The 22,393-nt window shown below is 45.7% G+C and overlaps 1 protein-coding gene across 4 annotated transcripts in view; it reads right to left on the reverse strand.

The window, feature by feature from the left end:
• Positions 1-22,393, reverse strand: part of PGBD5 (piggyBac transposable element derived 5) — a 113,578-nt gene that overhangs the window by 21,997 nt on the left and 69,188 nt on the right. For all 4 annotated transcript variants that reach the window (XM_087431971.1, XM_087431970.1, XM_004426887.3 and 1 more), the window contains exon 4: positions 1,707-1,887. In XM_087431971.1, coding sequence (XP_087288097.1) covers positions 1,707-1,887 — 181 coding nt within the window. The remainder of the gene's footprint in view (positions 1-1,706; positions 1,888-22,393) is intronic.

The raw sequence follows: 22,393 nt of genomic DNA on the forward strand, positions 1-22,393 counted from the left end.
TCCATCTTCTCCCTAATTCCCTGAGCTGGGGAGTGTCCCCTTCCTCCCAGAATCACAGGCGAGCATGCCCGGCTCTTGGGGAAGCAGCACTGATGGTCTGTGATAGTCCTGTGGCATCCTCCTCAATCTGCACCACACCAGCCCCACCCTGACACACTTGCTACGAGCTCCCCTGACTACACCACCTGACCCTCAGTCCAAGCAATGGCAGCACACATGGTGTGAGGCAGGGAGCAGCCCATAAGGCACACAGACGCTATCAGGGCAGTTCTAGGAACCCCAGAGACTTCATCACCATGCACATGGCACTCACCCTCAGACTTGCACGAGCAGGTGAGTGGGGATGGCTCTCATCACATGCTCTAATATGAGACCCCACCATTCTTCCATTGTGGCTGATTAATGTGCATTAGGGCCAATTTTCTCCAATTAGACTTCCACGGCCCCTCTTCACTTAGTCTGATCCTCCACACTTTAGCCTCTCAACAATTAAACACTGAATCCTGTTGGACACTGGACTTTGTAGATGAGTAAGATGCAGCCCAGGACGGCAGGAGCACAGAGTCCAGGGGCTCATCACAGCTGCTGAGGTCAAAGGTCAGAAGCTATCGGCTCCCCATTGCTTGAGAAGGTTTCATTGTAAGGCGAGACATCTAATCTGTTGCTAAGCAATAGGTCTGCAAATCTACTGGCTGCTGTCGTGAGTGGCGGCTTTTGGTGTTTCTCCTGAGAGGACTAGATATAAATCCAAATGCAGAACAAAGCCAAAACAAATGCAGCTACCACGGGCGCCCTGACTTGGTCCAGGTCTTCTTCTATGGCCCTGATTTCCACCAGAGCCAGAGAGGACTGCCTACTCTTGGCAACAAATGAACCAAGCATCTCAGCACCAAGGGAAACTAAGACCTTTCCCAGGCCCCTTGTACTGCTGCCTCTATTATGCACACAATTCTCTGCAGCATCTACACGATCCTCATCTGCCAGCTGGAAGGGGCCACATTATAGATGGGGTGAGTTCAGGAAACTCCCTATGAGCCTTACTTCATAGGAGCTGTGCCTAGGTGCTACAGACTGAATGTCTATGTCCCCCTCCCAAATTCATATGTTAAAAGCTAATGCCCAAGGTGATGGTTTAGGAGGTGGAGCCTTTAGGAGATGCTTAGGTCATGAGGGTGGAGCCCTCACGCATGGGATTAGTGCCCTTATAAAAGAGACCCCACAGAGCTCCCTTGCCCCTTTCATCATATGAGGACACAGCAGGAAGTCTACCACCCTGCAGAGGCCCCTCACCTAACCATGCTGGCACCCTGACCTCAGACTTCCAGCTTGCAGAACTGTGAGAAATAAATTTCTCTGTGGTATTTCATTCCAGCAGCCTGAACAGACTGAGACATTAAGAGAACTCCTTCCTTAACCATGGCCTTACAACAAAGGACATAAGGAAATGTGCCCTGAAGTCTGGGAAGAGCTTTGTGCCGACATGTCCCCCAGACCATGAGACTGTGACTGGTACCTCTTCAGATCTGTGGCGCCCAGCAGGGTCCAGACACGCAGCAGGCAGAAACCACCTATTCCCTCAGGGAAGGGCCTCCTCACCTAGCATGCTGTGGTCTGTGCTGGCCACTGCACACCTGCACCCCCAGACCTCCCCCACCTCTTCTCCAGGGGAGGGGGGCCGTGCTCAGACTGCTCGCCACTTGACTAACCTTGCTTTTCAAACTCTTCAAACAGGGTCAGGCTGGTGATGCTGGGCCCCGTGAAGATGATATAGTTCTTGCCTGCCGCGTTCCGGCACAGGCTTCTGGCCACCATGCTGTGGAGTTGGGGCTTATTCTTCAGTGCGTCCAGCCCATCTGGGCCCCCGCCTTCCTTCAGGTGGACGTAAATCTTTAACAGAAATACACAGGGGTCAGTGAGCTCACAGCACATCAGGCTGGGAGCACAGCCTCTGTCATTGGGCCGGGAACGTGCAGGAGAGCCACCCCTCCTTGGGACACAGGTTCCATAGTCCCTGCCACCTCGATCATGTCTTCAGCCCCCAGAGGCCCCCAGGCCACTCCCAAGGCCACCCCACAGCCTGGGAAGCTGGTGGCTCAGCCCAGGACTCTTCAGTTGGGAAATGTCAAGCTAGAGAAGCAAAGGACAAACAGTTACAAGTAGTGAATGTGGCCGCTGAGTTCAATGCAAACACAGCCCCCAGTTCTGAAGCACGGGAATGACTAAAGTTTACCATAAATAAAAGTAAAGGCTACCTCACCTGTGAGGAATAACTTATCCTGCACTTTCCATTTGAACACAGCTTTTTAATTCACAAAGCACATCCACAATAATGGTTTCCCTTATTCTTTACAGTACCACCATGCAGACAGAAGAGGTAGAATTCACCTCATATTGCAGAGGAGGAAACAGGATGGAGGCTTAAAGACTCGCCTGAGTCCTAGGACCAGCAGAGAGGATGTGCTGGTCCTAGGACCAGCAGAGAGGATGTGCTGGAACGAGTAAGCAATTTTTAAACTCTTTGTCCCATGAACATCTTCCAGGAACATCATCAAAGGGGCAGGCGCAGGAAACAGGAACAGATTCAAGCAGAGTGTGGTCCTCCCAATGGTTGACTGCGCCATGAAGAATTATCATTTGAGTATTAACTACTGTTCTCCTTTAGGGAGAATGTTCTGGATGCCCTGGCTAGCAGCAGCTCACAAGCTAATGGTGCTCACCTGTGCCTGTCACAATGCTCAGGGACCACAACTGACACTTGGTGGGCAATGAAATTGACCCTGACTGCCCTTCAAGGCACAGAACTGCTGAGCGCAGGACTGTCCACACAGACTGCCAATGACACTTGGCTGAGAAAACTGAGATGGACCACAGGGAGGACCTGGGCATGGCCACAACAGTGGTGCTCGGTCAAATGACTTCAGACAATCACTCGCAAAATACAGCGTCTGATGTTCTTGAGGCAGATGAAGAGCAGGTGAATATAGGTCTAATTCTAAAAGCAGCTCATCTTCTGAGGGCTAATCCTGTCCCAAACACCGCCTGAGCCGTCCTCAGGGAGGACCCTACTTTCCTGCAGCCTGGCAGGCAATGGCTTGATGATGTGGCATGTTTTTGCAGGACTCCAAAGTTTCATTTTGGGGTCTCTCTGCTTTTACCACCTCGATTCCCAGAAGGAATCTCTTTGATACAGATTAAAACACTGAGACAGAGGGGCCAGCCTGGTTGTGTAGTGGTTAAGTTTGCATGCTGCACTTTGGCGGCCCAGGGTTCGCAGGTTTGGATCCCGGGGGTGGACCTACCCACCACTTATCAAGCCATGCTGTGGCAGGCGTCCCACATATAAAGTAGAGGAAGATGGGCATGGAGTTAGCCCAGGGCCAATCTTCCTGAGCAAAAAGAGGAGGATTAGCAACGGATGTTAGCTCAAGGCTAATCTTCCTCATCAAAAACAAAAAAAATACGCACACAAAAAACAGTGAGATAGAGAAGCCAATCATCTCTGCCATGTGTCACATGTATCCTGGCTGAACAATGACATTTTCTCAGAACCTGTCTTCTCTCCTCAGCAAAGCCCAATTCATGTGGCCACTACCCTGGGTTTCTGTATCTGAGGCCAGCTCTGACTCACATCTCTCCCAGATATCCTACCTGAACTCCCATCACAACCACACTCAGCACTGTGCATCCCGAACTCCACCTTAGGGGCAGTTAGTTCTGTCCCATGTGTCACTGGAAAGGAACTCTCCCATATAAACCCAGGATTCTCACTCAGGACAGGAGGTGTGTTATTGGAGCCTCTCAGGCCCAAGACTGATGATCCTCACGTGGTTTCCAAAGGCCTCTCCAAGAGATGGGGGCAGTCACTGGCACGCTCAGCCCCAGGCAGGCAAAATTGAACAGGATTAAATGTAAAATCCTGCAACCAAGTTCAAAAACTTAACTACACCTAATATAGGATGCAAGAAACGTGACTTAGCAAGAATACTTTTAGAAAATAAACAAAAATTAAAACCTTGGAGATGGATGACTGTAAGTCATCAGATGCTGAGACTGGCCAAGAAGGTCCTCAGACCTCAGGCTGCATTAATAACAAGGGTGGTGACCATCTCATTCTGCTCCAGTCAAACCACGATCAGTTCTTCTGGGTGCCACACTTTACGAGGCGTAGAGAGAAGTGTGGTGAGTTGGTGTTTCAGTTTGCTTGAGCTGTCATAACTAAGTACCAGAGACTAGGTGGCTTCAACAACAGACATGTATTTTCTCACAGCTCTGGAGGCTGGAAGTCCAATGTCAAAGTGTTAGCAGGGCTAGTTTCTTCTGAGGTCTCTCTCCTTGGCTTGTAGATGGCATTTTCTCCCTGTCTTCACATGGTCTTCCCTCTCTGTGAGTCTCTGTCCTGATCCCCTCTTCTTACAAGGACACCAGTCAGATTGGATTGGGGCCCACTCTAACAACCTCATTTTACCTTGATTACCTCATTAAAGACCTTATCTCCAAATAGGTCACACTCTGAGGTACTGGGCATTAGGACCTCAACATACAAATTTGGGGGGGGGGCGGGCGGGGGCACAGTTCAGCCATAACCGATGGGGTGGTGCTAAACCTGGAGGAGCACAGATGGATCCATGACGCCTTCTTTCGGCTACAGAGCTGTACTGTAGAACGACAATTAAGATCTTTCAAAGACAGAACCAGGATGAATATATACAAGTGGGTAGAAAACAGATCTGCTCAGCATCAGAGCCCTTACTAACATTCAGAGCTACTCAAACACTGAATGGGTGGCCTCAGAGAGGCTCCGGGACAAGCCAGATGGTCACTCAGAAGGTCTGAACACCGAAAGAGGGCTGGGCTGGCCAGCTGTTGAGGTCTCTCCCAACCCTGAGATTTTGAGATTTCCTTCATACTCTTTAGTGTTTATCTGGGTCTGAGCTTCAGATGTAGGGACTATATGTCCATGTCAGAGGGTAGTACAGAGCCACACACATGCCAACTTCAGATGCATCAACACAGATACACAGGAGACAATGCCCCTCCTAATGATGTGCAGCCCCCGACTCACAAGAGGATGGAAGACTGAGTGAGCAGGTCTAAACGTGGTCATCTTGGGTGGCCGACATTAGCAGAATGACACAGTTCTCCTGAAGTCCTAACAGCAAAGGGTCCCAGTGTCTAAATTCAGAGAACTGAATCTCTCCTGGATCTGACAGTAACCTAGAGTGCTTGAAGCACATCTTTCTAATGGTTTCTTGCCAACAGCTTTCCCAGCTGAGACACTGGACGAGCCAGAGCCTTATAAACTCGCTTCAGCATTAAAGTAAGTTTTTTGGAAGGTGGGTTATCCAGGTTCCCAGATAACTTCGGCTTCAAGTCATGGTGTACCTTCAAAGTGTCACCCCTCTGACTCCCAGACTAGACCCAGCTGCACAGACCAGTGTCCTCTCTGTCCCTCTCTGTTCTCTTTGGAAGTGTGGACATCCTTGGGGTTGGGGTGGGGATGGCAAGTAGGGGCTGCATGGACCTGCTACAGCCCCTGTAGGGTGATGCTCAGAACAGAACCAGAGCACCAGACCAGGGAACAGTGAATCCTTCACACATTCCTGAGGAAATAGCCACTTCTGCTCATCGCAAGACAGGTATCTTTTTTTTGTGTGTGTGAGGAAGATCAGCCCTGAGCTAACATCCATGCCCATCCTCTTCTTTTCTTTGCTGAGGAAGACCGGCCCTGGGCTAACACGTGTGCCCATCTTCCTCCACTTTATATGGGACGCCGCCACAGCATGGCCTGACAAGCGGTGTATCAGTGCACGCCCGGGATTCGAACCCGGGCCGCCAGCAGCGGAGCGCCTGCACTTAACCGCTACACCACGGGGCCAGCCCCGCAAGACAGGTATCAAAGTATGTAAAGAACTTCCTGCTTCCAACTCCCCTGCCTGGGTAGAGGAGAGCCCAAGGCAGCAGCTCCCAAATCACCAGCAATGTGCAGCCCTCCCAGTGACCAGAGCTGGACGACATCCACTGAGACCATGTCAAAGCATCTTCCCCACATCCCGGGCCACAGGTAAGGCAGTGCACGCCACCATCCACAAACGTCCCCTGCTCTAGAAACAAGAGGGTGTCAGGACTGCGGTGTGACTTTTGTGGGCCCGGGGCACTTTTGCTTCCATGGGCCTCTTCCTCCATAAAAAGTATTTAACACTGTATTTTACAACTGCCTTGGCATAAAGACAAATATATTAACATTATATATTAAAGTACTTCCTTCAACTTAGAAGTTTGGTTTTGTCTCCCTCTCATATTAAGAGAAAGGGAAACATTTTCATCGGCCCCTAAAAGTGTTATGGCCCTCGGCACTGCTCCTGCTCAGCTAATGGAGAAGTTGGCCCCGGGCAGTAAGAGCGAGGAACGGATTCTAATCTGGAGAGAGGAACGTAACAACATAGGGAGTGGTGGTAGTGGTGGCCGGTGGTGTGGGCACGACGTCTGAGTCCAGTTGTGATCATGTGGGGTCTGACGTGCCTGAGAGACATCCCAGCAGAAGCCACAGTCTGAGAAAGACACAAACCAAGAAGGTCAGGGATGAAGATACAGGGGTAAGAGTCACTGGCGTGCAGGTGCAGTGAAATCCTGAGAGCGGCTGAGCCAGACTCCTGGGGACAAACAGCATTCGGGGGACGGGCCCTAGAGGAGGAGCACCCAGAAAAACATGGAAAGGATGGGTCAGGGTGGAGGGAGGAGAACCCGAAGAGAGAGGTAAAAGGGTAAAACGTGTGCAGGAGGAAGAAATGATCAAGAAGGTCCAACAACCTGAAGGAAAAATAGGGACTGGATTTGGATGTCTGGAGGACACTGGCAACTTCTTCAAATTGAGGCAGAACTGGAACAGGAATTCTGTTTCTAATTACAACATTATTTAAAATCCAGTATTACAAGTCATTTCTACATTAACACACACAGCTGTCCTCTCCCCACACAACTGGTGGCACTGTTCAGTGCGATGTTTCCGTGCAGATACTCACACTCAAATTTACAAACACTGGGTATTAGCTTTTGGTGTTTTTTTTTTTGCTGCCAAATGAATCACCACAAGCTTGATGGTTTAAACAATACCCATTCATTAGCTCACAGATCTGTAGGTCACAAGCATGGGCATGGCATGTTGGGTTTTCAGCTCAGGGTATCAAAAGGCTGAAATCAAAGTGTCGCTGGTTGTGTTCTCATCTGGCGCTCAGGATCCCCTTCCAGGCTCACTCAGGTTGTTCCCTATTGGCTGAAGGACTAAGGTCCCCTGTTTCGTTGCTGGCTGTGAGCCAGGGACTGCTCTCAGCTCCCAGAGGCCACCTGTGTTCCTTACCATCTGGCCCCTCCATCTTCAAGCCAGCAGTGGAGACTCTCCCTTGGGTTGAATCCCTCCCTTCAACTCTCTTTGCCAGGAAGAGCCCTTTTCCTTTTAAAGGCTCACCTGATTAGGTCAAGCCCATCCAAGATAATTTCTTCTTTAAGATAACTGATTGAAGAGCATAAATATACCCACAAAATCAAAAATCCTTTATAGCAACACCTAGACTAGTGTTTGAGTGAATAACTGGGAGAAGGTGTGCACACACCAGGAATCTTTTGAACATCTTAGAGTTCTGCCTACCACCCACCCATACTGCTTCACTGGCAGTATTTCTGTGGATGTGAAGAACTCAAACACCATAGCAGATAAATGGACTGCTCCCCCATCTTATTAAAATTCACAGAGTGGTGATGATGTCCACTCTATTCCCTGGGAAACAGACTGATTTCAACATACAATGTATGTAGACCAACAACAACATCATCTTTCCTACCCAAACACTCGTGTCGGTGAGGACTCGGGAGCACTCGTCACTGCGGGGAACAGCAATTCAGTACAATATTTCTTAGGGAAATTTTGCATAATGAATGAAAAACCTTAAAAATACTCCTGCTATTTTACTCATGAGCTCCACTGTTAGGAATTGAACTCAAGGTAACAATCAGAAATGCACCAAAGGATTTACCACATATATCTCAGAGTTTTCTATAACGGCAAAAAAAGTAGCAACAACTTAATTATCTCACATGAAGGGGAGATTGGTTAAAATTATATGCAGGTATAATGGAATATGGTATAATTTAAAAAAATCACGATATAGAAAAATTTCTTAAGAACATAGAAAATGTTCACAATATCCTTGTAAGTGAAGTAGACAGATTATAAAATGTTTTGTGTGCATGTATGTTTATATAAATATGTTGACTATATCCTCAAGTGGCTATTTCTTGAGTGACTATTCCCCAGTGACACGTAGTCCTGTTACAGGACCATCTTGGAATTACTTAGCTTAGTTTGTCCACACAGGCACGTCTGAACACTGAAATTTTACTAGATTCCAGCCAGTCTCTTCCCAAGGGGTAGATACTCAGCTGCTCTGTCACAGGAGAATGGAGATGGACGGAATCAAAGGTCCTCCCGTTCCTATTCAGAGATCTGTAAGAAGCCTGAGGCCAAAGAGTGGCAGCAGTGAGAGTCCAAGGAGGGTCCCAAATTTGAAGCACTCATTACTATAAAATAATGAGTTTATTTTTAAAGTGAATATAACATAGGATATACATTTAAATAAGTAACATAAAAAGACAATAACCTCAAAAGTCCCAGCCAGGAGTACGATTTAGATAGAACTGTTATGAAGGCAGTAAAAGCCTGGCCAAGAAAGGGTTCAGTTTGACCACCGGTCTGATGGCGACTCTGGTCCAGTATCCCACTGGTCTGGGTTTCCTTTGACTGAATAACTTCAGCTTGTCTAAGATGTCAACTTGTACCCCTTAGCTGGATGAATAAACCTATAAATCTATGAAAACAATCATACCCGCCAGGAATCTTATCCCAACCATGCGCCACTGCTGTAACTGCTGAAGACATACAGACTCGTGTCCAGACCTGAAGCTTGCCCCAGAGAACCCCATCAGGGATCTGAGAAAGGCAGCACCACTGATATCACAGACATTCATACACTGTCTGGTGCTTTCTCTAAGAGCTCCCAGAAAACAGTGCTGAAGGAAACACCCTTCACTAGAAGTGTAATTGCTGGCTGGTGTGCTTTTCAGAAAGTTCTCTCTCCTCCTGCACACATCTAGAGAGAGTACCATCATACTCAAACAGTTCTACCAGCCTATAGAGGCATAGGTCATCTTCCATTACTGAGAAATGGAATTTGCTGAAGATAATTTTACTATCTGAGCTATGAGCTTGTTTGACAAGTGTCTCATAAGTTTTGTTTTGTTTTTTTGAGGAAGATTGGCCCTGCACTAACATCTGTTGCCAATCTTCCTTTTTTTCTTTTTTTTCCCCAAAGCCCCAGTATAGTCGTGTATCACAGTTGTAGAGTTGTAGCTCTTTTGTGTAGAACACTGCCTCAGCACGGCTTGATGAGTGGTGAGTAGGTCTGCACCCAGGATCCAAACCAGCGAACCCTGGGCCACCGAAGCAGAATGCACGAACTTAACCGCTACGACACCAGCTGGCCCTGACCAGTGTCGTTAGAAAAGAAAAATGTATCTTTCAGTTGCCAAGCTTTTCCCTTTTCCTAAAAAAAGTGTTTCTTGGAGTGACCTCAGCAACACAGCGGAGTGACCTGTTCCCTTTGTCTCTCTCCCTTCCAACTACAGCTAAATGAACATTCATTGATTAGCAGAGGATACCCACACAGCACATCAGGATGCCTAAGAGACCCATGCAGCTATACATCTGAAGGTGGATGGACTACCCCCGGGGAGGTGGTGGAGATAGTTCTCTCCGGCCCCCAGACAGCCCAGTGCACACGTGCAACTGCTCTCCTGGCTGCAGCACTCATAGCACCGCTGCAGCCCTGAGGGTGGGAGCACGCCTCGGTGCAACTGCAGAAACAGGTGACGGCAGCCCTGAGCCCCCACGTGATCACTTCCTCATCCCGTGGGAGAGTCCACAGGGTCACGCAGTCCATGGGGAGTGGCTCAGGCTCCAACCCAGTGGGGAGGCCCTGCCCATCAAGCACAAGGGCTGGTGCGACCTAGGAGCAGACGGCAGTGAAGATGCGAGCCCATGCGAATGAGCTCCTGGCTGCCTCGATCGCCAATAGTACTGCTGCAGCCCGAAGTGGGGGATCGCAACTTGGCGGGACTGTGGGAGGAGGCAGCAGCAGCCCTGAGCCCCCGTGTGATCACTCTCTCATCCGGTGGGAGAGTCCACAGTCCCACCGCAGTCCCAGGGAGTGGCTCTGGCTCGGACCAGGTGGGGAGGCCCTGCCTACAAAGCACAATGGCTGGTATGACATAGGAGCAAACAGCGGTGGAGCTGCGAGTCCAGGCGAAAGGGCTCCTGGCTGCTGCGAATGCCCATAGTACTGCCACAACCCCAAAGTGGGGAGCGCATCTCAGCGGGACTGTGGGAGCAGGTGGCTGCAGCAGCTCTGAGCCCCTGTGTGATTGCTTTCCCATTCGGTGGGAGACCCCCACAGGGCCACTGCAATCCCAAGGAGTGGCCCAGGCTCGGACAGGCACAGCTGACAGGGATCGTGGCAGGGGGCTCAGATTACACAGCTCCTGCCCACCCCACACTCACAGTGGCGGGAGGTGGAACCTGCAACAAGACACTATCACTATGTGCCGGCACAAATCCACGCCATCAAACAGTATGAAGAAATATATTAATATTCCAGACCAGAAAGAAAAAGACCAACACCCAGAAATCAATCCCAAAGGAACAAGAATCTACAATCTAAATGACAGAAAATTCAAAACAGCCACCATAAAAAAACTCGAGTTACAAGAGAATTCAGAAACAGTTCAATGAAATCAGGAATAAAATTAATGAACAGAGGGAATTCTTCACAAAAGAGATTGAAACTATAAAGAAAAACCAATCAGAAATGTTGGAGATGAAAAACACAATGGAGGAGATAAAGAAAAATCTGGAGTAAATAACAGAGCTGGAGGATAGAATTAGCAATCTAGAGGATAGGAATATAGATGTGCTTCAGATGCAGGACAAGAGGGAACTAAGACTAAAAAGAAATGAGGAAATTCTCTGAGAAATATCCAACTCAATTAGGAAATGCAACATAAGGATTATAGGTATTCCAGAGGTAGAAGAGATGGAGAAAGGAGCAGAGAGCTTGTTCAAAGAAATAATAGCTGAGAACTCCCCAAACCTGGGGAAGGAGCTGGAATTACACGTAAATGAAGCTAATAGAACTGCTAATTACATCACTGTAAAAAGTCCTTCTCCAAGGCATACATTAGTAAAGCTGGCAAAAGTCAATGACAAAGAAAAAACATTAAAGGCAGCAAGGCAGAAGAAAATAACCTACAAAGGAACCCCTACCAGGCTTTCAGCAAATTTCTCAGCAGAAACCTTACAGGCTAGGAGAGAGTGAAATGATATATTCAAAATTCTGAAAGACAAAAACTTTCAGCCAAGAATACTCTATCCAGCAAAAATATCCTTCAGATATGATGGAGAGATAAAAACTTTCCCAGATAAAAGCTGAGGGAGTTCATCACCACAAGACCTCCCCTACAAGATTTGATCAAGAAGGCCCTCACATCTGAAAAAAAAAGAAAGGGTTTACAAAGCCTTGAGCAAGGAGATAAATAAACAGACAAAATCAGAAAATTGCAAATCTCTATCAGAAGAGATTAGCAAACACTTAATTATAACTCTAAAGATAAAGGGAAGGAAAACATCAAAAATAAATATAATCACTTCATTTTTACCACAAATTCACAACACATAACAGAATAAGTTGTGACAACAACAACATAGAAGGGGAAGAGGAAAGAGATTAAACCTGCTTAGACCAGAAAGAGATGAAACCTGCTTAGACCAGGAGAGTAACATGCTATCTGAGAATGCACCGTCTCATCTATGAGATCTTGTATACAAACCTTAGATAACCACTAAACAAAAAATCAGAATAGAGATGCAAATAATAAATAAAGAGAAAACCATCATAGAAAGCCACCAAACTGAATTGGCAGTCCAAACTACACAGGACAAGAAACAAGGGACATACAGAACAATCGTAAAACAAGCAATAAAATGGCAGCATTAAGCCCTCATACATCATAATCACTCTAAATGTAAATGGACTGAATTCTCCAATCAAAAGACACAGAGTGGCCAGATGGATTAAAAAACAAGACCCAACAATATGCCGCCTCCAGGAAACACATCTCAGCTCTAGAGACAAACACAGGCTGAAAGTAAAGGGATGGAAGATGATACTCCAAGCTAATGGCAAGCAAAAGAAAGCAGGTGTTGCCATACTTATGCCAGACAAAGTAGACTTCAAGATAAAAAAAGACAATGAGAGACAAAGAGGGGCAGTATATGATAAAAGGGACACTGTACCAAGAGGTCATGACACTTATAAATATATATGCACCTGATATAGGAACACCAAAGTACATAAAGCAACTATTAACTGACCTAAAAGGAGACATTAACAGCAACACAATAATAGTAGGAAAACTTAACACCCCACTTTCATCAATGGATAGATCAACTAGACAGAAAATCAACAAGGAAACAGAGGAACTAAACGAAAAACTAGACCAGATGGACTTAATAGATATATATAGAACACTCCATCCAAAATCAGCAGAATACACGTTCTTCTCAAGTACACGTGAAACATTCTCAAAGATACACCATATGTTGGGAAACAAGGCAAGCCTCAATACATTTAAGAAGACTGAAATCATATCAAGCATCTTTTCCAACCATAATGCTATGAAACTAGAAATCAACTACAAGAAAAAAGCTGGGAAAGTGACAAAACATGTGGAGACTAAACAACATGCTATTGAACAACCAATGGATCGCTGAAGAAACTAAAGGAGAAATCAAAGAATACCTGGAGACAAATGAAAATTTAAAATACATCATACCAATTCATATGGGATGCAACAAAAGCGGTCCTAAGAGAGAAATTCATAGCAATGCAGACCCACTTTAACAAACAAGAAAAATCTCAAATAAGCAATCTTAAAATACACCTAACAGAACTAGAAAAAGAAGAATAAACAAAGCCCAAAGTCAGCAGAAGAAGGGAAATAATAAATATTAGAGCAGAAATAAATGAAATTGAAACCAAAAACACAGTAGAAAGGATCAATGAAACTAAGAGCTGGTTCTTTGAGAAGATAAACAAAATAGACAAACCCTTAGCCAGACTCATTAAAAGAAAAAGAGAGAAAGTTCAAATAAACAAAATTAGAAATGAAAGAGGAGAAATATTGTATAACAAATACCACAGAAATATAAAGGATTATAAGAGAATACTATGAAAAACTACAGGCCAACAAATTGGACAATCTAGAAGAAATGGATAAATTCTTAGACTCATACAACCTCCCAAAATTGAACCAAGAAGAGAGAGAGAATCTGAATAGACCAATCACAAGTAAAGAGATTGAAACAGAAATCAAAAACCTCCCAAAATATAGAATTCCTGGACCAGATGGCTTCTCTGGATAATTCTACCAAACATTCAAGATTTAGTACCTATTCTCCTCAAACTACTCCAAAAAATTGAAGACAGAATGCTTCCTAACACATTTTATGAGGCCAACATCACTCTGATCCCAAAGCCAGACAAGGACAACACAAAGAAGGAAAACTACAGGCCAATATCACTGATGAACATAGATGCAAAAATCCCCAACAAAATATTCGCAAACTGAATACAGCAATACGTCAAAAGGATCATACACCATGATCAAGTAGGATTTATACCAGGGACACAGGGATGGTTCAACATCCATAAATCAATCAATGTGATACACCACATTAACAAAATGAGGGATAAAAACCACATGATCATCTCAATAGATGCCGAGAAAGCATCTGACAAGATCCCACATCTATATATGATAAAAACTCTCAAGAAAATGGGTATAGAAGGAAACTACCTCAACATAATAAAGGCCATATATGACACACTAACAGCCAACATCGTAGTCAATGGGGAAATACTGACAGCCATCCTTCTGAGAACAGGAACGAGACAAGAGTGCCCACTCTAGCTAATCTTATTCAACATAGTACTGGAGGTTCTGGCCAGAGCAATTAGGCAAGAAAAAGAAATAAAAGGTATCCAAATTGGCAAGGAAGAAGTGAAACTCTAACTGTTTGCAGATGACATGATTCTATATATAGAAAACCCTAAAGAACCTATCAGAAAACTATTAGAAATAATCAACAACTACAGCAAATTTGCAGGGTACAAAATCAACTTACAAAGATCAGTTGCATTTCTATACGCTTATAATTAACTAAAAGGAAGAGCAGTTGAATACAATCCCATTTACAATCACAAGAAAAAGAATAAAATACCTAGAAATAAATTTAACCAAGGAGGTGAAATACCTATACAATAAAAACTATGAGACATTATTGAAAGAAATCAATGATGACCTAAAGAAATGGAAAGATATTCCATGCATATGGATCGGAAGAATAAACATAGTTAAAATCTCCATACTACCTAAAGCAATCTACAGATTCAATGCAATCCCAATCAGAATTCCAATGACATTCTTCACGGAAACAGAACGGAAAAAGAATCCTAAAATTCCTATGGGGCAACAAAAGATCCCAAATAGCTAAGGCAATCCTAAGGAAAAAAGCACAACCCCTGACTTCAAAATATACTACAAAGCTACAGTAATCAAAACAGCATGGTACTGGCACAAAAACAGACACATAGATCAATGGAATACAACTGAAAGCTCAGAAATAAAACCACACATATATGGACAGCTAATCTTTGACAAAGCAGCTAAGAATATACAATGGAGAAAGGAAAGTCTCTTCAATAAATGGTTCTGGGAAAACTGGACAGCCACATGCAAAAGAACAAAGGTAGACCGTTATCCTTCGCCATACACAAAAATTAACTCAAAATGGATTAAAGACTTGAAGGTAAGACGTAAAACCATAAAACTCCTAGAAGAAAATATAGGCAGTACACTCTTTGACATCGGTCTTAGAAAGATCTTTTTGAATACCCTATCTACCCAGGCAAGGGAAACAAAAGGAAAAATAAACAAATAGGACTTCATCCAACTAAAGAGCCTCTGCAAGGCAAAGGAAACCATGAATAAAATGAAACCAACTGGGACACAATATCTGCAAATTCATTCCTTTTCTCACCAACTGGGAGAAAATATCTGCAAATCATATATCCGACAACGAGTTAATCCCCAAAATATATAAAGAACTCATACAACTCAACAACAAAAAAAACAAACACAAAAAATGGGCAGAGGATATGAACAGATATTTTTCCAAAGAAGATATACAGATGGCTAACAGGCACCTGAAAAGATGTTCAACCTCTCTAATCATTAGGGACACGCAAATCAAAATCACAATGAGATATCACCTTACACCTGTTAGAATGGCTATAATTACCAAGACAAAAAATAACAAGTGTTGGAGAGGATGTGGAGAAAAGGGAACTCTCATACACTGCTGGTAGGAATGCAAACTGGTGCAGCCACTATGGAAAACAGTAAGGAGATTTCCCAAAAATTAAAAATAGAAATACCATACGACCCAGCTACCCTACTACTGGGTATTTATCGGAGGACTTGAAATCAACAGTTCAAAGAGACTTATGCACTCCTATGTTCACTGCAGCATTATTCACAATAGCGAAGATGTGGAAGCAACCCAAGTGCCCACTGACTGATGAAGGGATAAAGAAGATGTGGTGTATATATACAATGGACTACTACTCAGCCATAAAAAAGACAAAATCATCCCATTTGCAACAACATGGATGGAACTTGAGAGTATTATGTTAAGTGAGATAAGCCAGACAGAGAAAGACAAACACCATGTGATTTCACTCATATGTGGAAGATAAACAAATAAGTGGACAAAGAGAAGACATTAGTGGTTACCAGAGCAGAAGGGGGTTGGGAGGGTGGGCATAAGGGGTAAAGGGGCAATTATATATGGTGACTGATAAACAATAATGTACAACTGAAATTTCACAATGTTATAAAATATTACGACTGCAATAAAAAAAAAGTTTTTCTTGCTCCTATGACTTATTAACTTTTAGATATAATAGATTTAGAAAGGGAGGGAAGAAAATTTAATATGTGGCATTATACTTTGCCCCAGGATGTTATTACTAATGTTGAGTACTTTACATTGACATCATAACAGAAAGAATCTTAGGAAATATGGATTGTAGTAGTAACACCTTCGGGGATTCATGTAACACGTGACTATTTGTCTAAGCCTTCCTTCTGAAATGATCCAAGACCATGAGAGGTGGAATCTAGTTCACCTCCCCCACCCCATCCTATCTTCTCAAAACAACACTGGTGACAGCTGCAATAAGGGATGGGTCAAAAGTCATTAAGATGTACCAGCTTATGCTCCCACTAAACTATCACTGGGGCTTTGGCATCCTGTCTCTGAGGAAAACCTGGTTCAGCCATGCCGATCCTGAGCACTGGCCCTCCTCCTCTTTCAGAACAAAAGAGAATCAGGTTCCTCCACATTGGTGCAGGGCATATCTGGGGACAGGGAAAGTCCCTCATTAGGGACTGTGATCCTTTGCTTGAACCTTTCACTCACTAGCTGTGCAAGGAGCAGGTGGAGGGTACGATCCCAGCGGTGGGGAGACAGCACAAGAGTGCACGGTCTCACTCACTGAAACAACGCAGAAGGAGCGCATGGAGATGTGTGAGCTCATCCCCTGGGACACGTGTGGGGATGGCCACTTGTGAGAGCCTTAAATTTACACGCTGCTCACTCACAAGAGCAGGTGAGCCTGCCACAGGAAGACAGGGAGGGTGTCAACGCTGGATTCGAGGGGCACAGGCGCCATCATTTACTGGCTTGTGTGATTCAGGGCAAGTTACTTAATTGCTCCGAGCCTTGGTCTCCTCGTTTGTGAGGATAATACTCCACATACCTCACAACACTGTGTGTCTATAAGTGAAAGCTGTGTACATAGAAGTGATTTTTTCAATAGCAAAGCTCTATACACACACTGTTGCCTCTAGACACATGTAGCTGTTTTAATTAACTAAAATTAACTAAAATAAAAAATTCAATTCCTCAGTCACACTAGTCACGTTTCCAGTACTCAAAAGTCACATGTGGCTAAGTTGCTGCCATCATGGAAAGCACAGAGAGAGAACACTTCCATCATCACGGGCAGTTCTGCCAGTCAGTGCTGCTGCATGCTGCCCTTGTTCATGAGACCAGTTTCCCAGCAAAGTCTCCGAGCCAGCACCGTATTGATGACTCTCATCATTTTCTCTCGCATTGCCTCTTATCATGACCAAGGCCAAGAAGGCTCGTGCGCTGAGACTTCTCTGCCCCTCTCTTCTCTGGCTGTACCTTCAGCACTACTGACTCTTTCAAGAACCTTGCTTTTGTTTTATCCCAAAGCTCAAATCCTGGTGAGGCTTTCTTCGAAAATGGATTCAAGGAGGGACAGGTGCTAGGATTCTGTGGGTTGTTTGCACCCACTCACCTCTGTGCAGTCATATATTCTAAGTTCCTTGGAGAGAGGGCCAGGGTTTAATCTGATCTGGTCAGTGCCTGATTCACTTCTAGGGGCAATTAAAAAACACTTGATTGTCGTCTCTGAATCCTTGTATGGTAGGGAGGGCTGGGCAAATTAACCCCTTCAAAAGACAAAGGAAGAAATTAGTTCTCAGCTACTTGCTGAAGGACACTCAGAGAGGTCTGTGACAGATGTCTTATACCCTGGCCAATTCCGTCCTGTGAACAACCACATCCAACATGGACAGGATCGAAGGCTGCATCCTCCCCATCAGACAATTAAACAGATGGACGAATGCCCTGCCCAGTTACTGACTGCACAAGCAAAATTCACTCTAGTTAATTAATCCCACTCTGATTCTCACTTTTGGGGCTAATCCAGTTAGTTATAGGTCAGGAGCAAAAGATTTCATTCACTCAGTGTATAAAAAAGACTAAAAGTCAAATAAGAAAAAAAAACTTTAGTGCAAATTTCTCGAGTTCAACATAAAAAGTACATCTCAAAATAAGGGAGATCAGCGACAACGGGCACTAGAACATCAATCAAACAGAATCAAGTTGGATACGAAACAGATACTTAGTTTTTGTCTAAAGTGAGAAAACTGCTCTCCTTGGGGAGAGAACACAGCCTCGCGGCTAAGAGGGTGTGGGTCAGAAAAGCTGGGCTTAATTCCAGGCCTACCACTCAACGGCTGAGACGATGGGCAAGGTAGCTCATCTCTCTATGCCTCAGTTTCCTCACTGTGAACGGGGAAAGTAACACTGTCTACCTCATAAGGTTGTTGTGCAGAGAAAATGAATAATGCATGTGAAGTGCTCAGGCACGGAACCTGGCACGTAGCAAGCACTCCATCGATGCAAAGCATCCTTTTTGGAACCCCAGAAGAAGCTGTAGTAAATCCAGAGATTAGACTGAAGGGAGGCGAGGTGCTTCCAGATCAGCTGGTCCAGCAGCACAGGGTGCAGGGACGTTGTTTAGAGCACGCCTCACAGACGTCCCTCTGGGCTCTGCCTGGAGACACTGGGCAATGGGCACGGGGTAGGAAGCACAGGCCCTTTTGCTTGAGTTTCCATCTCGAATTCTGGCTTCTGAAGCCCAACCACCTCCACAGCACGTCAGTTTGCCGAGCAAGAATCCACGGCTTGTCATTTAGAATGGTTCTGCCCCTGCTCAACGCGATGCCTTCAACTCTCTGCAGACTGTCCAGCCTGCTTTTTTCAGGCAGAGCACGCTCACGTCCCTTAAAGCGCCCACACGGGGCACTCGCCAGGTATCTGCTCCTCTGCCTCCTGCCAACATCCCTCCCTGGGAACCCTGGGTCTCACTCTGGAGGCAGGTGGCCTAGTTCAACACATTCAAACAGGAGAAATGTGCTCTTTTTGACTACACCAGTTTGTTATCATTTTTTAAATTAGTGGACCTTTTTTTCCCCAAAGAATCTCCAGGCTGCAAGTAATCACCACGGGTCAACATGACATTAACTAAACCGTTGGCCAATTTTTTTCCCACAGGATTCTCAATCTTTTTGACATAGTAGAGACAGAACAACAGTCTCTACAGAGACAGTCTCCTTCTGACCCAGCAGAGAGGTCACAGGCTTCCAGGATGAGCAACTTTCACATCTCAGACTAAGGAATTCCAACCTCTCACTGACACTGTTTTCCCCCAGACTGGGAGTTCCATCTTCTGTAGAAATCTCTCCTTTAACTCCTCCTCAGCTCACAGGGGAGGCTGCAGGTGAGAACTTTGGCTGGCTCCCCTCTTGGGCAGCCTCTGCAAATGGCACGGACTGGAGGTATGCTGAGGTTGAGGACAGTTCTCAACAGGCCTGGGACACAGAACAAGTACATTCTCTTGAGGGCACCATAGCATTTAATCTGGAAATGGCAGTGGTTGTGCCAGAAGAGAAACCATTAGTTGTGGTCTCGTAGAGGACAAAGAGTTTTGAACCCAAGGAGCAAGTCTGTTTCAGGATTCTCAGAACCTCAGTTTATAAATGACTCCCTACCGCTTATTCTGCTGCTATTAAAACCTGGAGTCAAAGGCCTCAAGATCCTCCACGAGATCGCAGAAGTGCATGCCTGGTGTGGGCACGCAGGAGAAAAAAAAGGTGCCTCCGTCAGCCTTGATGATTTTCCACCATGGAACGGACACTTCAAAGGTCAGTCACAGAAATCAGATAATGTCTGAAATAAGACGGTGCACTCAAATGCACCGAGCCCTGCGCTGGGTTGTTGTCTCTCTCCTTTCCTGAGGGGCCTGGGAGCAGGGAGCAGCTGAGCAGAGACTGCAGAGCAGGGAGCCAGCCAGCTCTTTGGCTCCCATTTCTGCTCAGCCCTGAGTTTTAGAGTAAATGACTTGATCTCTGGGAACTCCGGTTTCCCCCTGTATAAAGTAAGGACAGCAAGACACCTCTCAAAGGGCCGGATGATGCTCAGCGGACGTGCCTCCATGCCCAGCCTGTGGGGAGTGACACTGGCTCTTGTCCCGTCCCTTCAAGTCCCTGCAGCCACATTCCACCTTCTTCACAGGCACATCACACGCCCTGTCTGTGATGTGGGCATGATGTGTTACCTTGGGGGACTTTCTTTGCTCCATAGGAGCCCTACTATACCCCATAACATTCCACACACACTTCTAGTGTTGCACCTGTTATGCTCTATTTACGAATATTTTTAATATGTCCGTCTCTCCTATGAGAGAGGCAGTGAGGGCTCCATTTACCTCCGGGTAAGCCAGGTGGACTAAAGGAAATCCTTCTGCAGTACAGTCAATAGGAGGAGGATATAGAGAGAGACATGGATCTATCTATGGGGGGCTGGGGGCGGGGAGGGAGAGGGAGGGAGGGAGAGAGAGAGAGACATAAAGATTTATTTTAAGGAACTGGCTCGCATGATTACGGAGGCTCAGTAAGTCCAAAATCATCAGGACAGGCCGGCAGGCTGCAGACTCAGGGAAGAGTTGCAGTTCAAATCCCAAAGGTGACCTGCTGGCAGAATTCCCTCTTCTTCCAGGGAGGTCAGTCTCTGTTCTCTTAAGGCCTTCAACGGACTGGATGAGGCTCACCCACATTATGGAGGGTAATCTGCTTTACTCAAAGTCAACTGATTTACATGTTAATCTCATCTAAAGAATACCTTCACAGCAACATCCAGAATAGTGTTTGACCAAACATCTGGGGACCATGGCCCAGCCAAATTGACACATAACATTAATCCTCACCCCCTCCAAGCCCTGCTGAAGTCAGGGGTAAAGTCAGAAAGGTCGGGTCAGGGAGGAAGTGAGTAGATGGGCATCCATGAGCACCCTAAGCCCCACAGAGCTGCCTGATGACAGATCCCACCCCCACCCCGGGAACGCTATGAGTGACCAAAAGCATGCTCTTGCATGGAATGCAGAGACAGTGACAGGACTCAGGACTGAGGCACATGCACTGTCCTGGCCACTCATCTATCCATCACTGGGAGTCCCACGGGCACAGCACATAGAGAGCTGAGACCAAGGCAAATCTGACCAGGGAGAGTATGAGGAGCTCAGGGAGACACGGTGCCGGACGTTCAATCAGACCAAGGCACCAGCTGACCCAGCCTCTGAGTTCTTGCAGTGCCCACAGTGTATCTCGAAGGTGCCTCTGCTCGTGGGGATTCACTAGTCCTACTGACAGTGATTGTCCACCAGCTAAGAGATGTGCTCCCAGCTGTTTGGGATGATGAGAAAGTTCTGGAAATGGATAGTGGTAATGGCTTCACAACATTGTGAATGTACTTAATGCCACTGAACTGGACACTTAAGATGGTTAAAATGGTAAATTTTATATTATGTACATTTTACCACAATAAAAACCAAAAGTACGCTCCTTGAGGACAGGCTCACACCTTTCCTTTCAGCCCCCACAATACACAATACATATTTCATTCCTCACCTCATGTTACAGTTTACCAGATTACCAAGGCCCCAAGGCCCAAAGGCCCCGGCCCTAAAGGCTTCACAAAGCAGTGTGAATGGCCTAATTTGATTGTTCCTCAGGCCATGAGCACTGCAGGTTGGCATCTTCACATATTGATTCCTTTTCAAGTGTTTGGTGCACAGCAAAACACCAAGATAGACATTTTGGATCCAAGGACTTTTAAGGTAAACGGTCCTGCAGGACAGCTCTATGAATGCCGAGTGGGAGACCAGGCCCACCAAGCTGAGCCAGTGCCTCCTGTAAGAGGTTGCTGGAAGGAGGACTGAAGCGAGATCTGAAGACAGACGAGGCAGCACCACGTTACAGAGCGGGAGGGCATTTACACGGGGGTCTGACTCACTCTGCAGTGACCAAAGCTCATCTGATGCTTCCTCCTCCTGCAAACTTTTTACTCTCTCCCTCTTGTGCTCTCAGAAACGAAGGATATTAACCCCTTAATTTTCAGAACAATACAGTTACTTTAATGTCTTCTCCTATTCCCATCCTACCACACCCCTCTTTATACTCTCTTCACATAGGACTCTCATAGGACTGTCATCCACTTTCATCTGATTCTAAGATTTCCCTTCAAATGAATTCAAGAGCATTAAACCTGTGAAAATACCGAAAAACACTTAAGTTCTTCTAAACTCCATCACCGTTAGTATTATTATTTTTGTGTAGCTGCTGGCCTTCCCTCCTCAACCAGACGCCCTTGTGGGGACAATCTCGCCCCCTCTGAGGCACAGACAAAGCAGGCTGGCTGCACTGAGCTCCTGATCAGCTTTTCCACTCACCTTTTCTGGGACCACTTAAGAAATCACTAACCAATTTGGAATTTTTTTCTCACTTATTTCTTCAT

Source organism: Ceratotherium simum, chromosome 6 (genome assembly GCF_057802395.1).
Source record: "Ceratotherium simum simum isolate JZ-2026a chromosome 6, ASM5780239v1, whole genome shotgun sequence".
NCBI lineage: Eukaryota > Metazoa > Chordata > Mammalia > Perissodactyla > Rhinocerotidae > Ceratotherium > Ceratotherium simum.